This window comes from Rutidosis leptorrhynchoides, chromosome 1, assembly GCF_046630445.1.
Source record: "Rutidosis leptorrhynchoides isolate AG116_Rl617_1_P2 chromosome 1, CSIRO_AGI_Rlap_v1, whole genome shotgun sequence".
NCBI lineage: Eukaryota > Viridiplantae > Streptophyta > Magnoliopsida > Asterales > Asteraceae > Rutidosis > Rutidosis leptorrhynchoides.
The window spans coordinates 257,194,598-257,221,325 of NC_092333.1; the positions used below are offsets into that span (position 1 = coordinate 257,194,598).

At 35.5% G+C, this 26,728-nt stretch overlaps 1 protein-coding gene across 1 annotated transcript; it reads right to left on the reverse strand.

Moving 5' to 3' along the window:
• Positions 1-4,745: 4,745 nt before the first annotated feature.
• Positions 4,746-26,269, reverse strand: LOC139897218 (beta-glucuronosyltransferase GlcAT14A-like). Its single transcript, XM_071879889.1, has 4 exons — positions 25,705-26,269; positions 6,450-6,525; positions 6,227-6,354; positions 4,746-5,354 (listed from the first exon to the last, which is right to left on the reverse strand). The coding sequence occupies exons 1-4, from the start codon at positions 26,267-26,269 to the stop codon at positions 4,858-4,860; spliced, it is 1,266 nt and encodes a 421-aa protein (XP_071735990.1). The 3' UTR covers positions 4,746-4,857.
• Positions 26,270-26,728: the final 459 nt, after the last annotated feature.

The following is a 26,728-nucleotide window of genomic DNA, read 5'->3' on the forward strand; positions in this document are numbered from 1 at the left end:
TTCGATTTCGATAATTCAACCATATAATGTAGTTTCGATTACTTGTGTCTATTTCGTAAAACATTTATAAAAGCAGTGCATGTATTCTCAGTCCCAAAAATATATATTGCAAAAACATTTAAAAAGGGAGTAATGAAACTCACGCATATAAATATTGTAAAACAGTTATTAAAACAGTGCATGTATTCTCAGTCTCAAAAATGTAAAGAGTAAAAGGGAGCAAATGAAACTCACCATACTGTATTTTGTAGTAAAAATACATATAACGTCATTGAACAATGCAGGGTTGGCATCGGATTCACGAACCTATATCATTTATGTATATATTAACACCCATATTGTAATCGAACAAATTTATATCATTTTTATGTTAATAACCTATATGTTTTCATATATTCATTTTATGTATTTAAAATAAATAAAAATATAAATTTTGTTATGTTATGTGTATCAAATATATATTTTTTTTATATATTTATATTACAATAATACTAAAATAATATTAGTAATGATAAAAATAATAATAATGATAATAGAGTTAAAATTTATACTTTTAGTATTAATAATAAAGATGGTAACTTTAGTAAAAATGATACTTTTAATTAAAATGTTAATTTTAATAATAATGAACACTAATAATAATAACTATAAAAATAATAATTTTACTAATAATAATAATGATACTTTTAGTAACACTAGAAATTTTATGAAAAGATAAGTTTAATAATAATGATACTACTAATAGTTTTACTAATATCAATAATCCTAATCATATTACTAATAACTCTTACTCTAATACTAGTTATAATAATAATAATGATAATAATAATAATACGAAATAATAATACTTGATACTAATAATAATAATCATAACATTATTAATAATTAACAATAATAATAATATAATAATTAATAATAATAAGATAACAAAATTACTACCTCACATAAAATAGGCTTCAAAAAGAATGAAATGGCATTGCCCGGACTCGAACCCTCGACCTCCCGCTTAACCCAAAACACCACTAACCATCTGTCTATTTTTGGTTTTCTAATTAATGTCACTACCCATATCTATATAAGCTGTATTTTCTCCCAATCATAACTGGATCCTAGCCCAATACTGCAAACGAACCCACGGCCCAATCCTCTTTACATAAGCCCAATAGATTCGAAAGCCACAACCTTATTATATACGGTCCAAGTTGTTGTAGTTTAAGAAAATAAAAATAAAAATGATGCAGATAGGGATTGAACCCACAACCTCTAGCTTAAACACAACACCTTGAACCATTGTTCTGCTGACTACATTTCTGTTTTAAACTCACAGTTTATATTTATATAACTCGTATTTATGTTCCTTGTTCTTCTTCACCTTCACAAAACAAAACTCGGAACTATTCATCATCATTAACATCTTCACAAACTTGTCATCTCAGTTTCATTTCACCATCATCCAACCGTAACCATCATATTTATCATCGTCTTTATCACATCTTCATCTTGAATTCGTGATCAAGCATCGCCATCTTTATCAAGTAACCACGTCATCATCTTCGTTTTCATTTCATATCATCATCATCAATCATTAAGAATCACCATCACCAACTTCATTATCTCGTAAGTCTATCACATCATCTTTCCCTCGTCGTTGTAACAGTAATCATAAACAAAAAACAAGTTCTTACAGCTGCAGTAGCAGCTGATTAACCAACGATGAAGGAAAAGAAATATAATTAAATTGGCGATTTTTCCAATATTGGGTGTGGGTTTGTCCGGCAATAGCTACAACGAAACAGTAATAACCAGCGAGTGTAGCGATCTATTTTCGACATGAAGTATCATCTTTAAGCTTCCATCATCAAAATTTATCACGCTGTATGTATCATCATCAACATCTCGTCTTCCTCGTTCTCGCTTAATTAGTAACAAAAACAGAAAAGCAAACGAGGTAAGAATAGCGGTTGCAGGTTGTTCGTAGGTTCGAACGGCAGGTTTGTAAAAGTAAGAGAGAGAACAAAATGGTGAGTATGGTGATTCTTGTATGGTGGTTTAAACGGGTTTAACAAATAGGAGAAAGAAAGATTTATAGAGAGAGAAAAGAATTGTTGGTGATTACGGGCGTGGTGGTGATGAGGAGAGTGGCCGGTGGTTGTGATGGGTTGTCGATGGGGGTTGAACAACAGAAGCAAACAATGATGGAGATGGTTTGCGTTGGTGTTTGAAACCGAACCAAAACAGAAAGAAAGAAAAGATCAAGAAAAGTGGTGCTTGATGGTAGATGACGATGGCATGGTGGTGGTTTCTGTGCACGACACAAGACATAGGAGAAAAAGAGAAATAGTTCACTAAACGGCTTATGGTTGTTGTAGAAGGTGGTCACGGTGATGAGGATCGTAGGTGATGGAGTTAGGGTGGTAGCGGGTGTTTGTTGAACCGAACAAGAAGTAGAAATAGGCGTGAGTAGTAGTAAGTATTGCAGGGATTGGGTTGGGTCACTTATACATGCACAAGAGATAAAAGAAGTAAATTGCTTGTGAATTATTATGAATCAGTCGAGAAAAAGAAGCAAGTGGCATTTTTGTGGAGTATTATAATTCATGTGCTTGAATATGCATATATAAAGTTGTGATGAACTTTAAACACAGTACACATATAAATAATATAATATTACATCTCTTTAATATAAACGTGTGCCAACAGGTAGCCATCAAATTATTTGGATTGTTTCTACCGACAGTTTCACGGGGCGTGTCCATTGCTAAACAGTTAACGTATAAAAATGTTCCTAAAAATCCTAAATTTTTAGGTTAAATATAATTAATTATTTCACTCATTAACTGTTTGAAACCTGATCAAAAAGGTTCGAAAATTATTTATTTTCTGTTCCGATTTATATGTACGGAGTACTAATATTTAAACTTAAAAAGGTAAAAATACATTTAACAAATCTAAAATTTTCGTAATCGATTTACAGTTCAACTTTTATTTTAATCCATCATAAATATGTACAATATCTATATTAAAACTAACAAAACATCAACCGAGTGTTACTGACGTTTACTAATTAAGCTCGAAATCAATTATTTTTAATATATTCTCTTTCTATATATAAAGAGTTTTAAATAGCAAGTTTTATTACACAATTGAATATATTAATTATATATGTTAAGTAATTTAATATAACAATATATATATATATATATATATATATATATATACAAGTAACATTCATATATTTATATATATTTATATATATATATATATATATATATATATATATATATATATATATATATATATATATATATAAAATAGTTTATTAATTTAATTCAAGTTATTATATATATATATATATATATATATATATATATATATACATATATATATATATATATATATATATATACATGTACATATATTTACAAGCAATGGTTCGTGAATCGTCGGGAATAGTCAAGGTCAAATGATTTCATGAAACAGTTTGAAAATTTTAAGACTCAGTTTACAGACTTTGCTTATCGTATCGAAATCATATAAAGATTAAGTTTTAAATTTAGTCGAAAATTCCCGGGTCGTCACATTATTGACCTTAAATCTATTTCTATCCCATATGATTAAGAAACCCCCGGAATACCCAATTGACCCTTTTTGAACAAACCCGAAATCATCATTCCCCCATAACCCTTGAACCCATCTATCTTCAAGAAGGCTACACTTTGTTTCCTGAAAGACCGCAATATCCGGATGTTCCCCACAACACAAATTTTTAACCCAACCGAATTTACCCTCAACCCCGAACCCACGAATATTTAAAGATAAAATCTTCATTGAAAACGGAATACAAACTAGGATATAAATACGACTTACTGGGAATTGGGGTGGTCATTAGGCCACCTCAATCCAATCTTCTCACCGAACTCTTTGATCTCCACCTTTTTAAGCCACTAGATGATAAGAGACTAAGGAATCTAGTGGAAAGATATGGAAAGATATGTGAGAAAAACCTACTGACAATTAATATGTTTTCACTCTGTCCATTTTGCCTATTCACATGCCTATATAAAAAAGACAATAAATAATAACAAGGCATATCACTTTCTCTATCCAACAATACATCTATACACACATGTAATAAACTCAAGCTACTGAATAACCAATTTCATATATAATCTCAAAAGGCCAATAAATCCAAGCCCTCTCAGTCACTTTCATTCGGTTCTTTATTAGAATGAGTGGCGTAAAATCGATTGCTCTTCAAATGCAATGTGAGTTATTAAATAGGGAACCGCCACCCGATGTGATAAATCCTTAATAAACCTCTATAATAAACCAAAAAACATAACCCTCTTCCATGAATGATACCAATAAATAAGTCAACTAATATGGTCATCACAGATCATATTAGCATCTTATAATTTGACGTATCATCAACTTCTACATAGTTATGTGACTTATTGTGATGGTGATCGATCACAACAATGATATTAGAGCATGGTCTTTCCAAGTATAACACATATAACTGAAGAACGTTCACTAAATGGGAAACTAAAAAACATAGTTCATATTATTGTTTAATGAAAATACTACTTAATGTTAGGTAGATTGACTACCTTTAAAGACATAAAGTTATAAACCAACAGATGATAAGATAAGAAATGATAATTTTTGGTTCAACACATCATATTCACAGTTAGAATTAATATAATAGAAAGTTGAAACAAAATATTAACGCTTATCATCTCCCAAACTCCCATAATGCAAATAACAAACATACAACAAATTCCAAGTGTAAATAAATCTATAAAACATAAACCCCGACTTAAATATGCTAAATACTACCAATAGTATCAGTCCACATCATTCGAAAATGCATTGATGTGCGTTAAATGTCTCGTTTGAGAGTAACTCAACCATGTGTTGCTCCAGCCTTTTAGCACCTGAACCAGGTTTCAAAACATCAGCATCACCCCAAAGGGAGCAAGCGTCTTCATTAGAGTCACCTAAACACCAGCCACCTGGAACCGGTTTACCCTGACCACGGTTCAGTAGTTCTTGGTCAATGCGGTCAAGAACTGGATCATCAACAAGAAACGGAGAGGCAAAAGCTGTACCGCTGTTGATTAGATCATTAAAGTCGTCTGAGTTGAGTGTCCGTGGTTCGTGTTTGGTCACGTATGCAGAATATTGCAAATTGTGGTTTACAACCGTTCGGTTTAATCGAGGTGAATTGCATAGAACGGTTGGGAAATAAACAGATTGCGAAGATAGACTGTTAGATAAGTACATAAGAAGGGTCCTGGGTAAGTTTTCTGTTCCTAGGATGCAAAACTCCACAAACTTTCGGCTCAATATATATTTAACATATATATTAGACATATTTAACATATGTATATAGGGCATTAAATCTGACCATAAGAACAATTAAAATTTTGACCTCACTTTGACCAACCTTAATTTTCACATCTCAGACTGACTTTGACCTGACTTTTTAGAGTTGACCGACTAATTAGATGTTTTTTTAGCAAAACAGGACGGGCTAGTCACCAAACCGACTAGTCGGCTGAGACGGCCACTGTTTACAACACTGCTATCATTTCACACATCGCAGTAAGGTTTTTAAGCGACAATTGAAATACAAGGATCATGACAAAACGATAATTGATAAATAGTCAGAAGCTTTAAAGGAACATTTTACACAATCATCACTTCAAACCTGCTTTTACAAATCTACTTACTTTTACAGTATATAATTGATTAGACAAACAAAACGATAAGCAGTTCTGCCAGACACTCTTAAACTGACAGTTGCAAGTGATAAGAACTATATAAGACATACATATCACTTAAGATCTTATAATGAATATACGAGTAGCAAGTCATTCAGGATGCAGAACTGTGTTCTCACAAGGATTATGGAGCTCACATCAGGATTAATTCTATCACATAGAGGGTTTTTCGGATTTTACTATATCAAGATGCCAAAACAAGTTTTAACTTTCAGATTATACACGAGTTTACACCAATACTTGTAAGTTATCATGCTCACAAGAAGATGCATAGTATGCCCAACATGATATTCATAGCTAAATCTGATTTTGACCTACCGACATTGACAAATTAATTACTCAAATTTTGGAAAATCGGCTCCGCCGATTCCTAAAAAGGAGTACTCGGCATTAATCAGGGAGTTAAACAACACGAATGACATCTCAATAAATTGGAAGAACTGAATACTTTCCTGTGAACAACCGATAAGCATCTGGCAAAGGCCGTTTTTGAGTTCCATAAAAGATCTCACTTGGCTCATTAAGAAAAAGCCCCGGGTCAACCACCACAGGTTTCAACATCCGTGACCTGTAAACCATGAAATATACATATAATAAACCTCCCTAATAATACCTACTTAATAAATAACCCATATAAATTATGTAAAAGTGACTTTGCCATACTCTTTCCAGCCAATGTAGCTTGTGTGATTCACAAAGTTGAGATCTTTAGGTACGTATGATAGAATGTGCAGAAGATCTACAATAATAAACAAAACACGAAAACATATGCAACATTGGTAAAGTTTATGAAGCAAATGCACAAAACATCAATGTATACACATAAATGACATATCAAACATTGTGACTATAATAACAAAACATACATTACATAGATATAAACCAACAAAACAACCAAATTAACAAAGGTGGTGATCCGTACACCATACACCACTCAACATGCTTTATAATGTTGTACCATACAACCCTTTAAAGCATACTTAGTGGTGTACAGATAAATTCCGGTGTTCCTCATCAATAAACACCAAATTAGTGGCTCAATTCAATTCAAACTCATTAAGTACTCTAAAAACACACAATAGTAAATAATTTTTAAGTCAGAATTAGCAATGTAACTTAGTAGACCAGTAGAATACCCACAAACATAAATCATTAGAAGATTGATAGTTTGTGAAAATACTTTTAACAACCCAAAATTGAAGTAGTTTGCATTTTTGGAGTATATATGCATACATGTCACGTTAAAAAAAAATAAACAAAAAAAAAAAAAACAACTTGCAACTCATGTGATATTTGATCTCGAGCCAGGACCCATGATATATTTTTGGTTTCATCTTGCCAACATGAAATTTTGTATTTATTTAGATCCCGTGTATGTCACGGATCGCTATTTTATGCTCATAATAATAATTAATGCTAAAAAGGAATATAAAAATTCCATAATTTAGAATAATGTTAAAATATTTATTTTTGTTATGACATCTAAGAAATGAGTTGTAACGAGTGTACCCATGTTTAAAATACTTTATACATTTGTGTTAAGAAAAACTGATCACTCAAAATGTCATATATAAAATTTAAAAAAAGTATATTAATTATATTTATAACAATATTTAAGTTTTAAAATTAGTTAACCAATAAATAAATAAAAATATACTCAGTTAAATCACTCTTGTCAAATATATTAAATGTGGGAAACGTAAAAAAATGTTAAGAGCTAAAATTAATTTAACCATGAGTATTAAAAAAGAGAAATGGAAAGTCACTGAGAATTAATGTCAAAGATTTTAGATAGGCTGATTATTTGGTCTACCTCTTCTAAAAAGGATGAGAAACTAAGAGTCTTAGCTTAATAAGTAATATATAATAATGCATACTATCATTGTAAAAGATTAACGATTTATTCTTTTATTTTATTTATGAACGGTTGTTCGTGAATCATCAAAATGGTCAAACGGGTATATAAATGTATGAGAACATTTTAAATGCAACACAATCATTTGTTTATCTTGTCAGAATATAAGAGTTTGAGTTTAAATTTGAATAGAAATTTTCGGGTCGTGACAAAACAAGTAGCGTGTCAGCTAATTAATACTCTATCCGGAGATAGACACACTCACCGAATACCAGCAACTAGCTCAGATAATCTATCATTGAGCTGCTTCCTTATCCTTATCACCTGAACATAAGGCAAATCAAGTTAGTTTCTGTCCGTTAGCACGAGACAGCAAATCAGTATCAAAAGTGCCACCAAAAGTCTACTTAACACTTATGCATTTTTAGAATTTACATTCTGATTATCACAAGACACGCGGGCAGTATAACGGCTAGAAAACAGTCAAATTAAACAACAATGTAGTACTGATCTACATCTGTACTGTGACGACCCAGAAATTTCCGACCAAATTTAAACTTAATCTTTATATGTTTCCGACACGATAAGCAAAGTATGTAATGTTGAAGTCTCAAAAATTTTAAACTGTGTTCATACATTCATTTAACCTCGACCAAATTCCAGCGATTCACGAACCATTATATAAATGGATATGATTATATGTGTATATATATATATATATATATATATATATATATATATATATATATATATATATATATATATATATATATATATATATATATATATATATATATACGTGTATATATTATAACTTGAATATGTTAACAAAGTATTAAACATATAATACTTTACATGAACGTATTTGTTTCAATATGTTTATCGATGAAATTAGAAGATAATATTAAATGATTGAATTAACAGATTCATTTTGATATTATTATAAGTCTCTGTTACGAGGTCCACATTGATTTGAGAAATTATTCCTTTTTAACGATATTCGGAATAATTGGTAAAATGATTTACATGTAAGAACAAAAGTGTCAATTAATGGGAACTAGACAAGGGTTAGTGGAGATTCCTGTTTCGTTTTCAATACATGCTTTACGATATTTTTCCTCGTGATTTTTATAAGATAACTATTTTAATTTTCATATTATTTAACAAGATTATGAAATATGAATAACTTAGAAAATAGATATCGTTTTACTTTAAAAGGACTTCATACGTTTATCTAACCTTTGAACTTTATCTTACGCTTCACCCGCAAACGGTAATTTAAAAACTTGCAAATCTGTTATGAATTATATACGATCTTACCTTTCTAAAACATTTTATGATATAACGATCTTCCATTATTTTAACCTTTTAAAATAATTCTTAAATATATTTAGTTTTGGAAAAAAAATTATCATATTTATTTGGTTGAGTTTCAAACATACAAAATGTTTTTAGTTTAAAAAGAACTTTATTATTAAAATACTTAATAAGATAATGTGTTTATGAGTTTTGAAAAACTTAAGCTTTGTATTATATATATATTTTTATTGTTTCTAAGAGATAAATGTAATACTAAATAATAATCACGAAACGATTTTAAACTATATAAAGAACTTTGAAATATAATTAGTTTTGAAAAAATATATAATAAATATTTCAAAATATCTTTCGAAATGAAAGTATATATATATATATATATATATATATATATATATATATATATATATATATATATTTACAATATAATAAGAATTAGTATAAATTTAGTTATAAAATGTTTTATTTAAATAAATGCTATTATATATATATATATATATATATATATATATATATATATATATATATATATATATATATATATATATATATATATATATATATATATATATATATATATATATATATATATATATACATACATATATACATATGTATATATAACGGGACGTCAATTTATAGAAGCAAATGAGCAAAACATTCAAAAGTTCAGGTTACATTTAGAATGATATAGTTTATTGGCAATTTAAGTCTATTTATTGATAAAGGTACATGTCGCGTATCGTTTAGTACAAGTTTTCTAAGTGTACGAAAAAGCGTTCGAAAAACCGAAACCAGGATATAAGTCGAGTGATAACGTATAATTCATCGGAACTAAATTTACGAATCATCTATACTCATAAATATAATTTAATATAAATATAATTATATAAATTAAATATATATTATTATTTATTATAAAACGAGTGTCGGCAAAGAAAAACAAAAGATTGTGAGCTGTAAGCGAGCCCCATGCGATCGCATGGGAAAGTGGCTTGGCAGCCATGCGGTCGCATGGCTGTTGGTTCCAGGAAAGGTCTATAAAACGCGTTCGTTCCTGACTCTGATCATTCTATCTCTCTATCTCGATACATCACTCTCTACATATTTATATTTATTATTATTATTATTAATATTATTATTATTAATTCCAATATTATTATTAGTAGTATTAGTACTATTATTAGTATTATACATAAAATACTACGACTAGGTCATGAGCGTGTTATTTCAAAATGGGTTTTTCGAGCGGGATAGAGCTACAGAAATTATGGGTTATAGCTATGGAGTTTATGGGTATGGATCGGGGGTATAGCTCGTGAGGTCAAACTAGTTTTATCATCTCCGTCGCGTCTACGTACTTTCCTGCAATATTGAATCACAATATTGATACCTGAGCATTCATATCTTATCTTTTTATATATTAATGGTGTATCCCTGACTAGTGCTCGAGTATATAGGATTATGCATGCTTGTACGTTTATTATTGTCGTTAGATAGTTTATGATGAATCCTGAATTTAATACATATGCTACTGAGATAAGGTATATGATATGCATGTCGTTGCAAAGCTGGCAAAAAATTAATAACTTTTCATTTATAAAGCGTATAGTTTTGATGAACGGATTAAAAGATATAGTCAATTGGATTATCTATAATTTTAAGTATTATTGTTAAAATGATTATTATTATTACTATCGTCGTTATCGTTATCGTTATCGTCGTTATTATCGTCATTATTATCTAATAATCAATATTATTATTATTATTATTATTATTATTATTAAAATAATTAATATTTTTATCAAAACTATCATTTTATTATTTTTATCGTTATCGTTATTATTATTAAAAGTACCATTAATATTAAAACTATCATTTTCATTAAAATTATGATTTTAATAGAAATATCATTGTTATTATTAAATATCATTATTATTATCATTTTAGTATTATTATTATTAAAAATTATCATTTTGAATAGAATTATTATTTTTATAAAATATTATTATTATTACAGTTAATAGTAAAAAGTATCATTAATATTAAAATTATCATGATTAGAATAATCATTTTATTATAATTAATATCATCATTAGTAAATATAAATATTGTTATTGTTATTATTAGTAGAATAATAATAATTATTATTATTATTACAAAATGATACAACTTTTACTCATTATTATTATTATCAATATTATTTTATCGAATAAATATGTGATACAAAGATATTTTTACCACACGTAATATAATTACATTAATAATACATTACCACTATATTTTTTATGATATTAAGTGAACTTAATAAATTATATTACTTGAGATATATAAAAATATATTTTTATCGTATATAAATTTTAGACTTAATAATGCCATTAGTCCTTAAAGTTTACCTTTTGTTTCATCCTGGACCCTAAACTTTTTTATTTTCATGCCAACCCTTAAAGTTCTAATTTGATTTCATTTTGGTCCCAAACACTAACATCTGTTAACTCAGATATGTTAGTATCTTATCATGTGCAACCCCAACGAGGGTAAAAAAGTCATTTTAAGTTTTTGTCTATTACGGAGTATAAGTTTATATAACCTATCGACACCCCAAATCTAAGTCATACGTATCATAAAGAATCTCAACCAGATTTTCATACTCCATCTTAAACCCTAATCCCCAAATTTTACATACATACACTAGTCCAAAACCGAAGAACATGCTTAAATTAAAACTCAAGACTGAAGAACGAAAAAGTAGACGTCTTCAGTTTGTATTAATATTTTTATGTTTAGCAATCTTGATCCATAGTAGCAATTTTGACCCAAAGTAGCAAACTTGACCATCATTGACTTTGACCGGTCTTGACCCTAGCATTAGTACAACGTCTCTTGTTATGCCCAGGTTGTTTACAATTACCACAACGATAAATACCACCATTCTTTTGGCAATGAAACACAATTAATTTATTTACCATGAAAACTTACAATATACAATATCCAAAGTTTTTGTATCCACGCATGTATACTCAATTCGTATTGTGTACGTTAGAACATTCATGGGTTAATTCATTGGATTCAAGATACTAGGGTTTGAAGATACTAGAGTTTGAATGTGGAGTCGAAGATGAAAAATCTAGAACTGTGGGAATAAACTGAATAATACGTGGGAATATATGTGGGTTAGAATTTTAATTAGGCAGCATGTTTGAATGTAGGTTTGTTTACCACACATTACACATTAAATTAAAAAGACCGAATTAGCCTTGGTTAAAAACTGTAACATCCCAACCCGTTAACCAACCAAAAACACGGAATAAATTTTTTTTTAAACTGGACAGAAGGGTGCGCGGCGCGCACCACTGCCTGTGCGCGGCGCGCACAAGGCCTGTGACAGTTCTGATAAAAATGTCCATTTTTCGCGAAAAGATCTTCGACTTCCCGACACTTTTAGACCAAACGCTTTTCACAACAATTTATATTAGTTAAAACTAACACGTTCCAATAATAAAATGAGTTTTACGAGACCAGGCACACATCGGCCGTTTTACGACTTTCGTACAAAATACAAGTTTCGACCACATGATTTTTAACACAAAATAAAGACCGAGCATGGCGATTGGGGATACGCTACCCAATCCTAATCAATCCAAAAGCAAGATCTTCTAAAGCAACTATGCGAGTCCACTAGTCCCCGTTTACCCGAGCCACCGCATCCATGCAATCTATAAAAATGTCAACAACGAGAGGGTAAGCTAATGCTTAGTGAATGATAATATACTACATACATATATATGCATAAAATGGACACGCCACTAAATAACAAATACCGCATACCGAAGCATCCATATATAAGGCACTACATTAAGCATACCGTACGATCTCTAAGCAACGAGCTAAAGATACAACAACAATTATAAGTTCACCAACGACGATGTGAACAAAGCCAAGAAGCTACCCCCGGAGGGTTAGCTACACCACAACAATACATTAATATATAACATATATATATATATATATATATATATATATATATATATATATATATATATATATATATATATATATATATATATATATATATATATATATAACGCACAAGGTTAACCCCTTAACCCAATACCGAGAACCAAGTACCACAATGAAGATTGGCCGAACTACACGAGCCTTAGTAATCCGAAACTACACGAGATTACTATCTCCACATCATCGAGGTTGGCCGAACTACACGAGCCTTAGTAATCTGAACCACACGAGATTACTACCTCAATAAGATGACCGAACTACACGAGTCACCATGAATCCGAACTACACGAGATTCATTTGATAAGATGACCGAAACCACACGCGTCATCGTGAATCCGAAACCACACGCGATTCACTTCTCAACATTAAACCCTTCGCCATTGGGGTTATATCAACCACATCATAGCCACGTGTGATAATGTACACGCGAACGCGTACTTCGCCAAAGATGGTCAACCAAAACGCACAACCATCCTACACATCCTACACATACATATGCACATAGGATATTAACACTCACCTTGTCGCCTTGATGAATGCTTCCAAGTAAACCGCAACTCGCCAATGGAAAGTACCAATTCCATTATCACAAATTCAACAACACACTTAGATTGGATTTACAAACCAACCCAATTTGACACTTAGTGCAAATTCGACCCAAATGCACTTCCAAGTACAAACCGCGCCCAAAATTAACCAATAATCACTAACACAAGTGAGAATGGTCCTAACACGCCAATTAAACTCGAACACAAGTGTTAAACACTTACAAATCTCCAAATTGCCCATAACCCCTAATTTTGACCCATAAGGTCAAAATCTCACCATTTACAAGTTTTGACACCAAAACACCTTTAACTCGATTTTATACTTCAACTTAATCCATTTTAAGTTTATAAACCTCATTAAATCGCCAATTGGGTCATAATCATCACTAAATCCTAATTTTGACCCAAAGTCAAAACTAGTCAACCAAATAACCCTAAATGGGTTTCAATACTTCCATAATCACTAACTTAAGTGATTAAACCCAATTTCAAGTCCTAATCATGGCCAATTAGTTCACCAACCCATAATCCACCAACAATAGCAATAAACCCGATTACTAGCATCACTAAACTCATTTCAAGAGTTTAAATGGGTTTCTCATCAATTTAAGTTCAAACCCTAACTTGATTATCAAAATCAAACAATGAAATTCGGAGTTAGAACTTACCACAACCACCAAAACGTAGCTAGGAACGAGGTGAACAACTTTAAAACCCGAGACTTTGATTAATTCAAGCTCCTTCTTCTCCAAAACCCCAAATCTCTCTCTAGAAATCTCCCTTTCTCTCTCTTAAGATACTTGAGAGTGTTTGTGGATGTGAAATATGATCCAAAACTGAATCCAACCAGCTGATATGGCCTCACATCCAGCCTCAAGTGAAAAGACCAAAAAGCCCCTCATTAAACTCTAATTTGAAAAAGTCAGATTTCTGTCGCAGACCAGGTGCGCGGCCCCCTCACCTCAAGGTGCGCGGCGCGCACAACCCTCTGAACAGGTTCTGAGCTTCTATTCCATACCACGCTTCAGCTACGATACGTACATCATTTAAAACTCTGTGTAAAATAAATATTGGGGTCTTACAACTCTCCCCCACTTATAATCGATCACGTCCTCGTGATCCTTATCACATAACCAAACGGACCACACTCCACGGTCCTCAAGCCTAAGTCCCAATCTGACTTTCCTAAGCAATCCTTCCCAATGAATCGCCTTTAAGCAACTAAATCGTCACACGCGATTTATCAAATCACAATACGAGCACTATAACCATGCACATTCCCTCACATCGGGAAAACTCGACCAAATCTCGTACTGAGATATAGATCTCTTAGCGTACACTTACCGAGTAAAACGCTAAAAACAACCAAGTCTGAACCTAAGGTCAACAACCCGAAACGATGAAGACCGAACCAAACGAACCCTTACGGATTACACCAATCACCAAACATCCCTTGTAGTGCGCCTTACGACCTATACGCAACTACCGTAACATCATAATCCAACGGCTAGAACCGATAGCGCCCAAAACGACTATGGAAACGCAAAACCCAAGGTGTACGAAATCAACCATCGTCACACCCGTAACAAACATGTGAGCGAAACACGGCTAACGCATCACTAAACATACAACATGGTCCTCACGACCCCACCATCAGTGTATCAAACAACCGATAGATCAAACAACACGGTCCTTACGACCTCACCATTGGTGTATAAAACAACCAATAGATCAAACATCCCGGTCCTTACGACCCCACCATCGGTGTATAAAACAACCGACGGATCATGCAACACACGAAGGCTGGCTGAAAACACACGCGCCTTAGTGAATCCGAACTACACGCGACTCACTACCTTCACTACAACAACAAACGGGAATGGCCGAACTACACGCGCCATAGTGAATCCGAACTACACGAGAGTCACTATCCCAGAGGAATGACCGAACTACACGAGTCATTTGTGAATCCGAACTACACGAGACTCACTCCTCCACACAATGACCGAAACCACACGAGTCATTTGTGAATCCGAACTACACGAGATTCACTTCCACAATAAGATGACCGAAACCACACGCGTCATCATGAATCCGAAACCACACGCGATCCACAACCATGATGAAGTCAGCGGACCCGAAGATCATGCTTCACCAATCTCGACACCGGATGAAGTCAGCGGACCCGAAGATCATGCTTCACCGATATAACACCACGCTCATGATGAAGTCAGCGGACTCCGAAAGTCATGCTCCACCAATCACGTACTCCCATGATGAAGTCAGCAGACCCCAAAGGTCATGCTCCACCAATCAACCATACCATAATGAAGTCAGCGGACCCCGAAGGTCATGCTTCATTAATCACAATACCATGATGAAGTCAGCAGACTCCGAAAGTCATGCTTCATCAATCAACAATACCACGATGAAGTCAGCGGACCCGAAGGTCATGCTTCATCAATCACATACGCACCTTCGGCCTCAAACAACGAGTAGTGCAACATCGCGCTCTGCTACACTATAGTGAACCCTAGCGGACCACTAACCATCCATAATCGAGCAAGAACCACCTATATCAAACATAGGTACCGAACAATAATTCTCCAAAAGAGAACCCGACACACACCTCCCTTAACCGAAGGATTTCACCTTGCTCGCCAAACACGTCCATTATCTCTCAACGAGATTCACCAACTTACCACCTCGGTGATAATTTACAAATACCAAACCATAAGGACAATTTATCCGAAATTGTACTCTACCACATATCGACCAAAAATTTCCGGATCTACCAAAAGTATCTTCCGAAATCTCCCACTAAAGCCTCCTCGTGCGGGAGTGTAACTCCCCCACTTGGAATTACGTTCCAATGTCACAACTCGTACAACTGCACAATGCTACCAAAGGTAGACTTTACCAATAATTTGGGCTCACACGACCCATCACTACATCTTGCTCCAACCTTGAGCACACGAAGGATTTTAACCAATCCTTAAACACTTTGAACGAAAAGTGTACTGCAACACAATCGGAGTCGAACACCACGCTAGTAGGTATAAAAGAGGCACGTAGTGTCGCGTCACGTAGACTCCTTTAAAAATATACATCGAGTTCAAACACTCGATCTTTTTCGGGTTCCAATCCACCCAACGAACCTCTTGGTTCATCAACTTCAACACGAAAGCGAACACGCGCTTAACAATCGAACACCAAAACCCACTTCCATGGTTTGGTAGAAATATTTCCCAAATACTAAGGAATGCTTGGTTGCACCAAGTCTTACGCCCTTTGCCCGTCAATCAAACATCAACATATGGTACTTCCTTTAGGAACGTCACCCACAACAATAACATGCGCAACAAAAGGCATACTACACAAACTCAAACGGCACTTAATAAATAATCAAAAGACATATTTATTAAATTAAAACGAACCTTAGCGTCTCCTTGCCGCACCCGTCCCCGCTAACTTGGGACATTCCGACTTACGATGTCCTTCCTTTTGGCAATTGAAGCACACCATACCATCACCCTTTGGTACCGAACATTCCCAAGACTTGTGACCCCTCACGCCACAATTGTAACATCTAGCCACACTAGAATCCGACATACCCGTTCGCGTACCACCCGTGCTCACACTCGGACCCTTAGCCCTCTTTCTCGGAGCACCATAAGAAAGGACCCTTCATTCACTTGAAGGTTCACCCTTTTTCGATCGTGAATACGACTCGAAACCTCTAGCCAAGTCGAATAATTCCGAAAACGATTTCGCTTGACCCCGACTAATTTTACTTTTCAAGTCATCATTCAAGGCCCGATAGAAATCCCCCATCAACAAACGATCATTCTCCAAATACTCCGGACAAAAACGAGCCTTCGCCATAAAGGTCATCTTGAGAGTACTCAAATCCATAGATCCTTGTCGCAAATTTCGCAACTCATTACGCAATTCCCACAAATCGGCCGAAGTCCGGAACTCCTCGAAGAATTCCTCCTTAAAGTCGTCCCACGATAAAGCCATAAACGTCTCGCCACCGACAAGATCAATTTTACCATCCAACCAATCCCTTGCCCAACCCCGCAACAAACTCGTAGCGAGTCTCGTCTTTCTCTCGGGAGGGCAATCAATAGTACGGAAACACCCTTCGACGTCTGAAATCCAAGTTGTGCTTACCAGAGGATCCGGTTTCCCGTCATACATCGGGGGTTTAGTCCTCATGAAACTCTTAAGATAACGCTCCATTTCACTACTACCTTGAAGTTCGGAATACCTCCTTTCCATTCTTTCTTCCAACGCACCCATTTGCTCCGCAACGGCGGCCGCAACTCTAGTATTAAACTCCTCATCATTCATCTCGATCTCATTTCGCGTCGCCATTCTAAAGAATGCAAAACGATTAGTCCATGAACGTATAAAACCATACGCACCACACCGCCCCATCTTGCTAAACACTCATCGTACATCACTTGTTAGACACAATTTGCACCCGTAATAAGGTTTGCAAGTCCTTATTACGCACACACGCCGCATCAACTCGTTAGTACAACAACCGCCTCGTTCGATGATATAAACAAACACAAACAGAATTCTATGCGATATAAACACACGCGAGAATTACACCACAACACAAATAATATATTAACAATATCCGCATTACTAATATAAACGTTAGTCCACCTACGATCAAGGCACTAACTATAACTCATTCCGACCCGTAATCCTACAAGTCCCGCAACAAATTAAGCACGCGCAAAAGTCTAAGTCTAGGCACCTATCTCAAGTCACCTAAATCCCTTAGACCATGCTCTGATACCACTTGTAACATCCCAACCCGTTAACCAACCAAAAACGAGGAATAAAATTTTTTTTTAAACTGGACAGAAGGGTGCGCGGCGTGCACCACTGCCTGTGCGCGGCGCGCACAAGGCCTGTGACAGTTCTGATAAAAATGTCCATTTTTCGCGAAAAGATCTTCGACTTCCCGACACTTTTAGACCAAACGCTTTTCACAACAATTTATATTAGTTAAAACTAACACGTTCCAATAATAAAATGAGTTTTACGAGACCGGGCCCACATCGGCCGTTTTACGACTTTCGTACAAAATACAAGTTTCGACCACATGATTTTTAACACAAAATAAAGACCGAGCATGGCGATTGGGGATACGCTACCCAATCCTAATCAATCTAAAAGCAAGATCTTCTAAAGCAACTATGCGAGTCCACTAGTCCCCGTTTACCCGAGCCACCGCATCCATGCAATCTATAAAAATGTTAACAACGAGAGGGTAAGCTAATGCTTAGTGAATGATAATATACTACATACATATATATGCATAAAATGGACACGCCACGAAATAACAAATACCGCATACCGAAGCATCCATATATAAGGCACTACATTAAGCATACCGTACGATCTCTAAGCAACGAGCTAAAGATACAACAACAATTATAAGTTCACCAACGACGATGTGAACAAAGCCAAGAAGCTACCCCCGGAGGGTTAGCTACACCACAACAATACATTAATATATAACAATATATATATATATATATAACGCACAAGGTTAACCCCTTAACCCAATACCGAGAACCAAGTACCACAATGAAGATTGGCCGAACTACACGAGCCTTAGTAATTCAAAACTACACGAGATTACTATCTCCACATCATCGAGGTTGGCTGAACTACACGAGCCTTAGTAATCCGAACCACACGAGATTACTACCTCAATAAGATGACCGAACTACACAAGTCACCATGAATCCGAACTACACGAGATTCATTTGATAAGATAACCGAAACCACACGCGTCATCGTGAATCCGAAACCACACGCGATTCACTTCTCAACATTAAACCCTTCGCCATTGGGGTTATATCAACCACATCACAACCACGTGTGATAATGTACATGCGAACTCGTACTTTGCCAAAGATGGTCAACCAAAACGCACAACCGTGCCAATTGGACTCATACAAAAGCCCATCAAATCCATCTATATGTGAAGTGAGCTCTATAGCCGAGAATCACTTCACCCGACCCGCACCCATCCTACACATACATATGCACATAGGATATTAACACTCACCTTGTCGCCTTGATGAATGCTTCCAAGTAAACCGCAACTCGCCAATGGAAAGTACCTATTCCATTATCACAAATTCAACAACACACTTAGATTGGATTTACAAACCAACCCAATTTGACACTTAGTGCAAATTCGACCCAAATGCACTTCCAAGTACAAACCGCGCCCAAAATTAACCAATAATCACTAACACAAGTGAGAATGGTCCTAACACGCCAATTAAACCCGAACACAAGTGTTAAACACTTACAAATCTCCAAATTGCCCATAAACCCTAATTTTGAACCATAAGGTCAAAATCTCACCATTTACAAGTTTTGACACCAAAACACCTTTAACTCGGTTTTATACTTCAACTTAATCCATTTTAAGTTTATAAACCTCATTAAATCGCCAATTGGGTCATAATCATCACTAAACCCTAATTTTGAAACAAAGTCAAAACTAGTCAACCAAATAACCCTAAATGGGTTTCAATACTTCCATAATCACTAACTTAAGTGATTAAACCCAATTTCAAGTCCTAATCATGGCCAATTAGTTCACCAACCCATAATCCACCAACAATAGCAATAAACCCGATTACTAGCATCACTAAACTCATTTAAAGAGTTTAAATGGGTTTCTCATCAATTTAAGTTCAAACCCTAACTTGATTATCAAAATCAAACAATGAAATTCGGAGTTAGAACTTACCACAACCACCAAAACGTAGCTAGGGACGAGGTGAACAACTTTAAAACCCGAGACTTTGATCAATTCAAGCTCCTTCTTCTCCAAAACCCCAAATCTCTCTCTAGAAATCTCCCTCTCTCTCTTAAGATACTTGAGAGTGTTTGTGGATGTGAAATATGATCCAAAACTGAATCCAACCAGCTGATATGGCCTCACATCCGGCCTCAAGTGAAAAGACCAAAAAGCCCCTCATTAAACTCTAATTTGAAAAAGTCAGATTTCTGTCGCAGACCAGGTGCGCGGCGCGCTCACCTCAAGGTGCGCGGCGCGCACAACCCTCTGAACAGGTTCTGAGCTTCTATTCCATACCACGCTTCACCTACGATACTTACATCATTTAAAACTCTGTGTAAAATAAATATTGGGGTCTTACAACTCTCCCCCACTTATAATCAATCACGTCCTCGTGATCCTTGTCACATAACCAAACGGACCACACTCCACGGTCCTCAAGCCTAAGTCCCAATCCGACTTTCCTAAGCAATCCTTCCCAATGAATCGCCTTTAAGCAACTAAATCGTCACACGCGATTTATCAAATCACAATACGAGCACTATAACCATGCACATTCCCTCACATCGGGAAAACTCAACCAAATCTCGTACCGAGATATAGATCTCTTAGCGTACACTTACCGAGTAAAACGCTAAAAACAACCAAGTCTGAACCTAAGGTCAACAACCCGAAACGATGAAGACCGAACCAAACGAACCCTTACAGATTACACCAATCACTAAACATCCCTTGTAGTGCGCCTTACGACCAATACGCAACTACCGTAACATCATAATCCAACGGCTAGAACCGATAGCGCCCAAAACGACTATGGAAACGCAAAACCCATGGTGTACGAAATCAACCATCGTCACACCCGTAATAAACATGTGAGCGAAACACGGCTAACGCATCACTAAACATACAACATGGTCCTCACAACCCCACCATCAGTGTATCAAACAACCGATAGATCAAACAACACGGTCCTTACGACCCCACCATTGGTGTATAAAACAACCAATAGATCAAACATCCCGGTCCTTACGACCCCACCATCGGTGTATAAAACAACCGACGGATCATGCAACACACGAAGGCTGGCCGAAAACACACGCGCCTTAGTGAATCCGAACTACACGCGACTCACTACCTTCACTACAACAACAAATGGGAATGGCCGAACTACACGCGCCATAGTGAATCCGAACTACACGAGAATCACTATCCCAGAGGAATGAACGAACTACACGAGTCATTTGTGAATCCGAACTACACGAGACTCACTCCTCCACACAATGACCGAAACCACACGAGTCATTTGTGAATCCGAACTACACAAGATTCACTTCCACAATAATATGACCGAAACCACACGCGTCATCGTGAATCCGAAACCACACACGATCCACAACCATGATGAAGTCAGCGGACCCGAAGATCATGCTTCACCAATCTCGACACCGGATGAAGTCAGCGGACCCGAAGATCATGCTTCACCGATATAACACCACGCTCATGATGAAGTCAGCGGACTCCGAAAGTCATGCTCCACCAATCACGTACTCCCATGATGAAGTCAGCAGACCCCAAAGGTCATGCTCCACCAATCAACCATGCCATAATGAAGTCAGCGGACCCCGAAGGTCATGCATCATTAATCACAATACCATGATGAAGTCAGCGGACTCCGAAAGTCATGCTTCATCAATCAACAATACCACGATGAAGTCAGCGGACCCGAAGGTCATGCTTCATCAATCACATACGCACCTTCGGCCTCAAACAACGAGTAGTGCAACATCGCGCTCTGCTACACTATAGTGAACCCTAGCGGACCACTAACCATCCATAATCGAGCAAGAACCACCTATATCAAACATAGGTACCGAACAATAATTCTACAAAAGAGAACCCGACACACACCTCCCTTAACCGAAGGATTTCACCTTGCTCGCCAAACACGTCCATTATCTCTCAACGAGATTCACCAACTTACCACCTCGGTGATAATTTACAAATCCCAAACCATAAGGACAATTTATCCGAAATTGTACTCTACCACATATCGACCAAAAATTTCCGGATCTACCAAAAGTATCATCCGAAATCTCCCACCAAAGCCTCCTCGTGCGGGAGTGTAACTCCCCCACTTGGAATTACGTTCCAATGTCACAACTCGTACAACCGCACAATGCTACCAAAGGTAGACTTTACCAATAATTTGGGCTCAAACGACCCATCACTACATCTTGCTCCAACCTTGAGCACACGAAGGATTTTAACCAATCCTTAAACACTTTGAACGAAAAGTGTACCGCAACACAATCGGAGTCGAACACCACGCTAGTAGGTATAAAAGAGGCACCTAGTTTCGCGTCACGTAGACTCCTTTACCAACATACATCGAGTTCAAACACTCGATCTTTTTCGGGTTCCAATCCACCCAACGAACCTCATGGTTCATCAACTTCAACATGAAAGCGAACACGCGCTTATCAATCGAACACCAAAACCCACTTCCATGGTTTGGTAAAAACATTTCCCAAATACTAAGGAATGCTTGGTTGCACCAAGTCTTACGCCCTTTGCCCGTCAATCAAACATCAACATATGGTACTTCCTTTAGGAATGTCACCCACAACAATAACATGCACAACAAAAGGCATACTACACAAACTCAAACGGCACTTAATAAATAATCAAAAGACATATTTATTAAATTGAAACGTACCTTAGCGTCTCCTTGCCGCACCCGTCCCCGCTAACTTGGGACATTCCGACTTACGATGTCCTTCCTTTTGGCAATTAAAGCACACCATACCATCACCCTTTGGTACCGAACATTCCCAAGACTTGTGACCCCTCATGCCACAATTGTAACATCTAGCCGAACTAGAATCCGACATACCCGTTCGCGTACCACCCGTGCTCACACTCGGACCCTTAGCCCTCTTTCTCGGAGCACCATAAGAAACGACCCTTCGTTCACTTGAAGGTTCACCCTTTTTTGATCGTTAATACGACTCGAAACCTCTAGCTAAGTCGAATAATTCCGAAAACGATTTCGCTTGACCCCGACTAATTTTACTTCTCAAGTCATCATTCAAGGTCCGATAGAAATCCCCCATCAACAAACGATCATTCCCCAAATACTCCGGACAAAAACGATCCTTCGCCATAAAGGTCGTCTTGAGAGTACTCAAATTCATAGATCCTTGTCGCAAATTTCGCAACTCATTTCGCAACCCATGATGAAAAAAAGGTAAACTTTAAGGACTATAGGCTCAATTAAGTAAATTTTAATATAAATTTTATTAATAAATGACTTGTATTATCTACTTTAATAAAATCTGATAAATATATTTAAATATATAAAACGACTATATTTAAGTTATATAATAAACATAAATAGATTTTGGAAGTCATTTTTGGATTAGATGAATTTTGTTGACTTTTGCATAATAATTTCGAGCATTAGGATTGTGATACACTATGACCGTACCTAAATTGTTAGACAGATATTGACCTACATATAAATAAATAAATAAATATATATATATATATACACACACACACTTAATATAGGTTCATGAATCTGAGGCCAACCCTGCACTTGTTCAGTGCCGTCATATGCATATTTGCTACGAAATACAGTATTGTGAGTTCCATTTGCTCCCTTTTTAAATGATTTTATAATATATATTTTGGGACTGAGAATACATGTGCTGCTTTTATAAATGTTTTACGAAATAGACACAAATACTTGAAACTACATTCTATGGTTGAATTATTATACCGGATATGACCCTTGTTAGCTTGGTAGCCTAAGAATTTGGGAACAGACCCCCAAATTGACGCGAATCCTGAAGATAAATCTATGGACTTTGACACATCCCATCCGGATTACAGATGCTTTAGTACTTCGATTTTATATACAGATGAGTGTACCTGTATATTTGGGGATATTCTAGATGCATTTGTTAATGTCGGTTACCAGGTGTTCACCATATGAATGATTTTTGCAGATGAGTGTTCCTGCAGTTAACTATGAAAATGAAATCTTGTAGTCTATTAAAACTATGGAATGATTGGTTACGATAAATTAATGAACTCACCAACCTTTTGGTTGACATTTTTAAGCATGTTTATTCTCAGGTATTAAAGAAACATTCCGCTGTGCATTTGCTCATTTTAAAGATATACTTGAAGTCATTCATGGCATATTTCAAAAGACGTTGCATTCGAGTCGTTGAAGTCAACAAGATTATTATTAAGTCATTTATAGTTTGGATATATTGGGAAATGGTATGCATATTGTCAACTATCGTTGTAATGAAAGTTGTCTTTTAAAAACGAATGCAATGTTTGTAAAATGTATCATATAGAGGTCAAATACCTCGCAATGTAACCATATGTTTTTGTATTCATCCTTATGGATTAGGACGGGTCGCTTCACGTACGGTTGCAGATGCATCCGTACGGTTACAAGTCCATCTATACGGTTACATCATGTATCCGTACGGTTGCATGCTCACTGGCCGGTTGCACCAACACCGCTGCATCCGTACGGTTGCACATACACCCGTACGGTTGCATATTGTATCCGTACGGTTGCAAGATACATCCGTACAGTTGTGTTCATCGAGCAGCAGCAGCAGTAACTGACGGTTTTCGAACCAAAATCACTCAATCTCTATTCCAGACATGTTTTTGACCCAAAATCCATACACAACCTGTTAGGAAAACATTTAGGGACTTAAACCCTCTAGTTTCAAGCATTAACAACACCAACTTAGCTAGATTTGACTAAAAATCCAATTTTGACAAAACCTAACTTAAAACCATATAAATCCCCCAATTTGAAACTGAATTGCATGTATTGTTACCTTGAAATGATCACAAAAATAGTAGTAACAAATCTCACAACACAATTGTAAATCTAAAAACGAGATTAATATTATTAGGGTTTTCAAGTGTAGGAGTTTAAGTGTTGGTGAAGTGAAAATGAAGATTCTGGAAAAAGCATCAAAAATGAGCTGGTCCAAGGCTTATATTAGTGTTAAAACACAATATCCCATCACACACGGGTATTTATCAGTTATCTGATATCTTTCGTACTTAATTTGACAACCTTAACGGAGTTCAAATTAAATAAATGAACTTGTTCTGTGACCCTTATCACAAACTGGTCTTAACCACATGATAAAATAACACTAAATATTTAATTAAAAAAAGTATAAAAATCACACAATTATGCATAAGAGTGAAAAGGTCATCTACATCTATGCCCGATCTGAGGATGTTACACACATCCTCAAAATTCACACTCAAAAATTGTACACAGATTACCTTTAACTCCACCCTTTGTTCCATGTTCACCGTTGTTTTTCCTCGCTTCCATTACTATCGCTCTTGGGAAATCGCGATCAAAAACGATATAATTTTGTAGCAACTCAGCCGACTCCTGCAATGCGAGCGTCAGTTTTGGACACTTATCACGAGTACTAACTCTTACACCACACGGTTGCATTAAAGAGGGAAATAAATCTTTATCGACCCAGAAAAAATTATGTTGCCAATGGTGAATATTCCCTTTAATACCCGTAGAAATGGCACCCCGCCCCTTTCGCACACAAAAATTAAACCATTCCCCGAAGGCAGAGAAGCCATAAAAATAACGAAACACCTTTAACTCGGGCTCTATATGCAGAGCACCACAAAGCAACTCGAAACACAATATTCTACGATAAGCGTTAGGGTGAAGTTGGGATATATGAAAACCATATTGTTTCAAAACATCTTTTAAGAGATTAGAAGTTGGAAAGCAATAGCCGGCATGTAAAAAATCTAAGTAAAAACCCACCTTGTCTGACGGAGCATCAATAATAGTCCGATTCTTCTTAGGAGCTTCCATGTTTAAAAAATCAAGTTCATATTTATTACTTAAAAATGCTAAGGCAAAAGGAGTTAATTTTGACACACATTTACTTCTAAGCTTCATTTTTACCGCATACAAACAATCTAGTTCTAAATACACATAAAAATAAATAAATAAATAAAGAACAAAAACAATAAATAAATAAATAAATAAGTAAAAATGATACAAGTTCAAAAGGGAAAACTTACAGTCTAAGGAAGAAGATGGAGTAATGGTAAAAAGAGGGTGAGATATAGTGAATAAGAAAGGGACTTAAAATATACACTTGATGTGACGATCGCTCCAAATCCATATGGACGAACACGTCATTCATCAATTTTATTGCGAGGTATTTGACCTCTATATGATATGTTTTGTAAACATTACATTCTTTTGAAAAGGCACACCATAAATGAATATTTAAATCAAAGGTTTTCGACATCTGATGATTTCTAC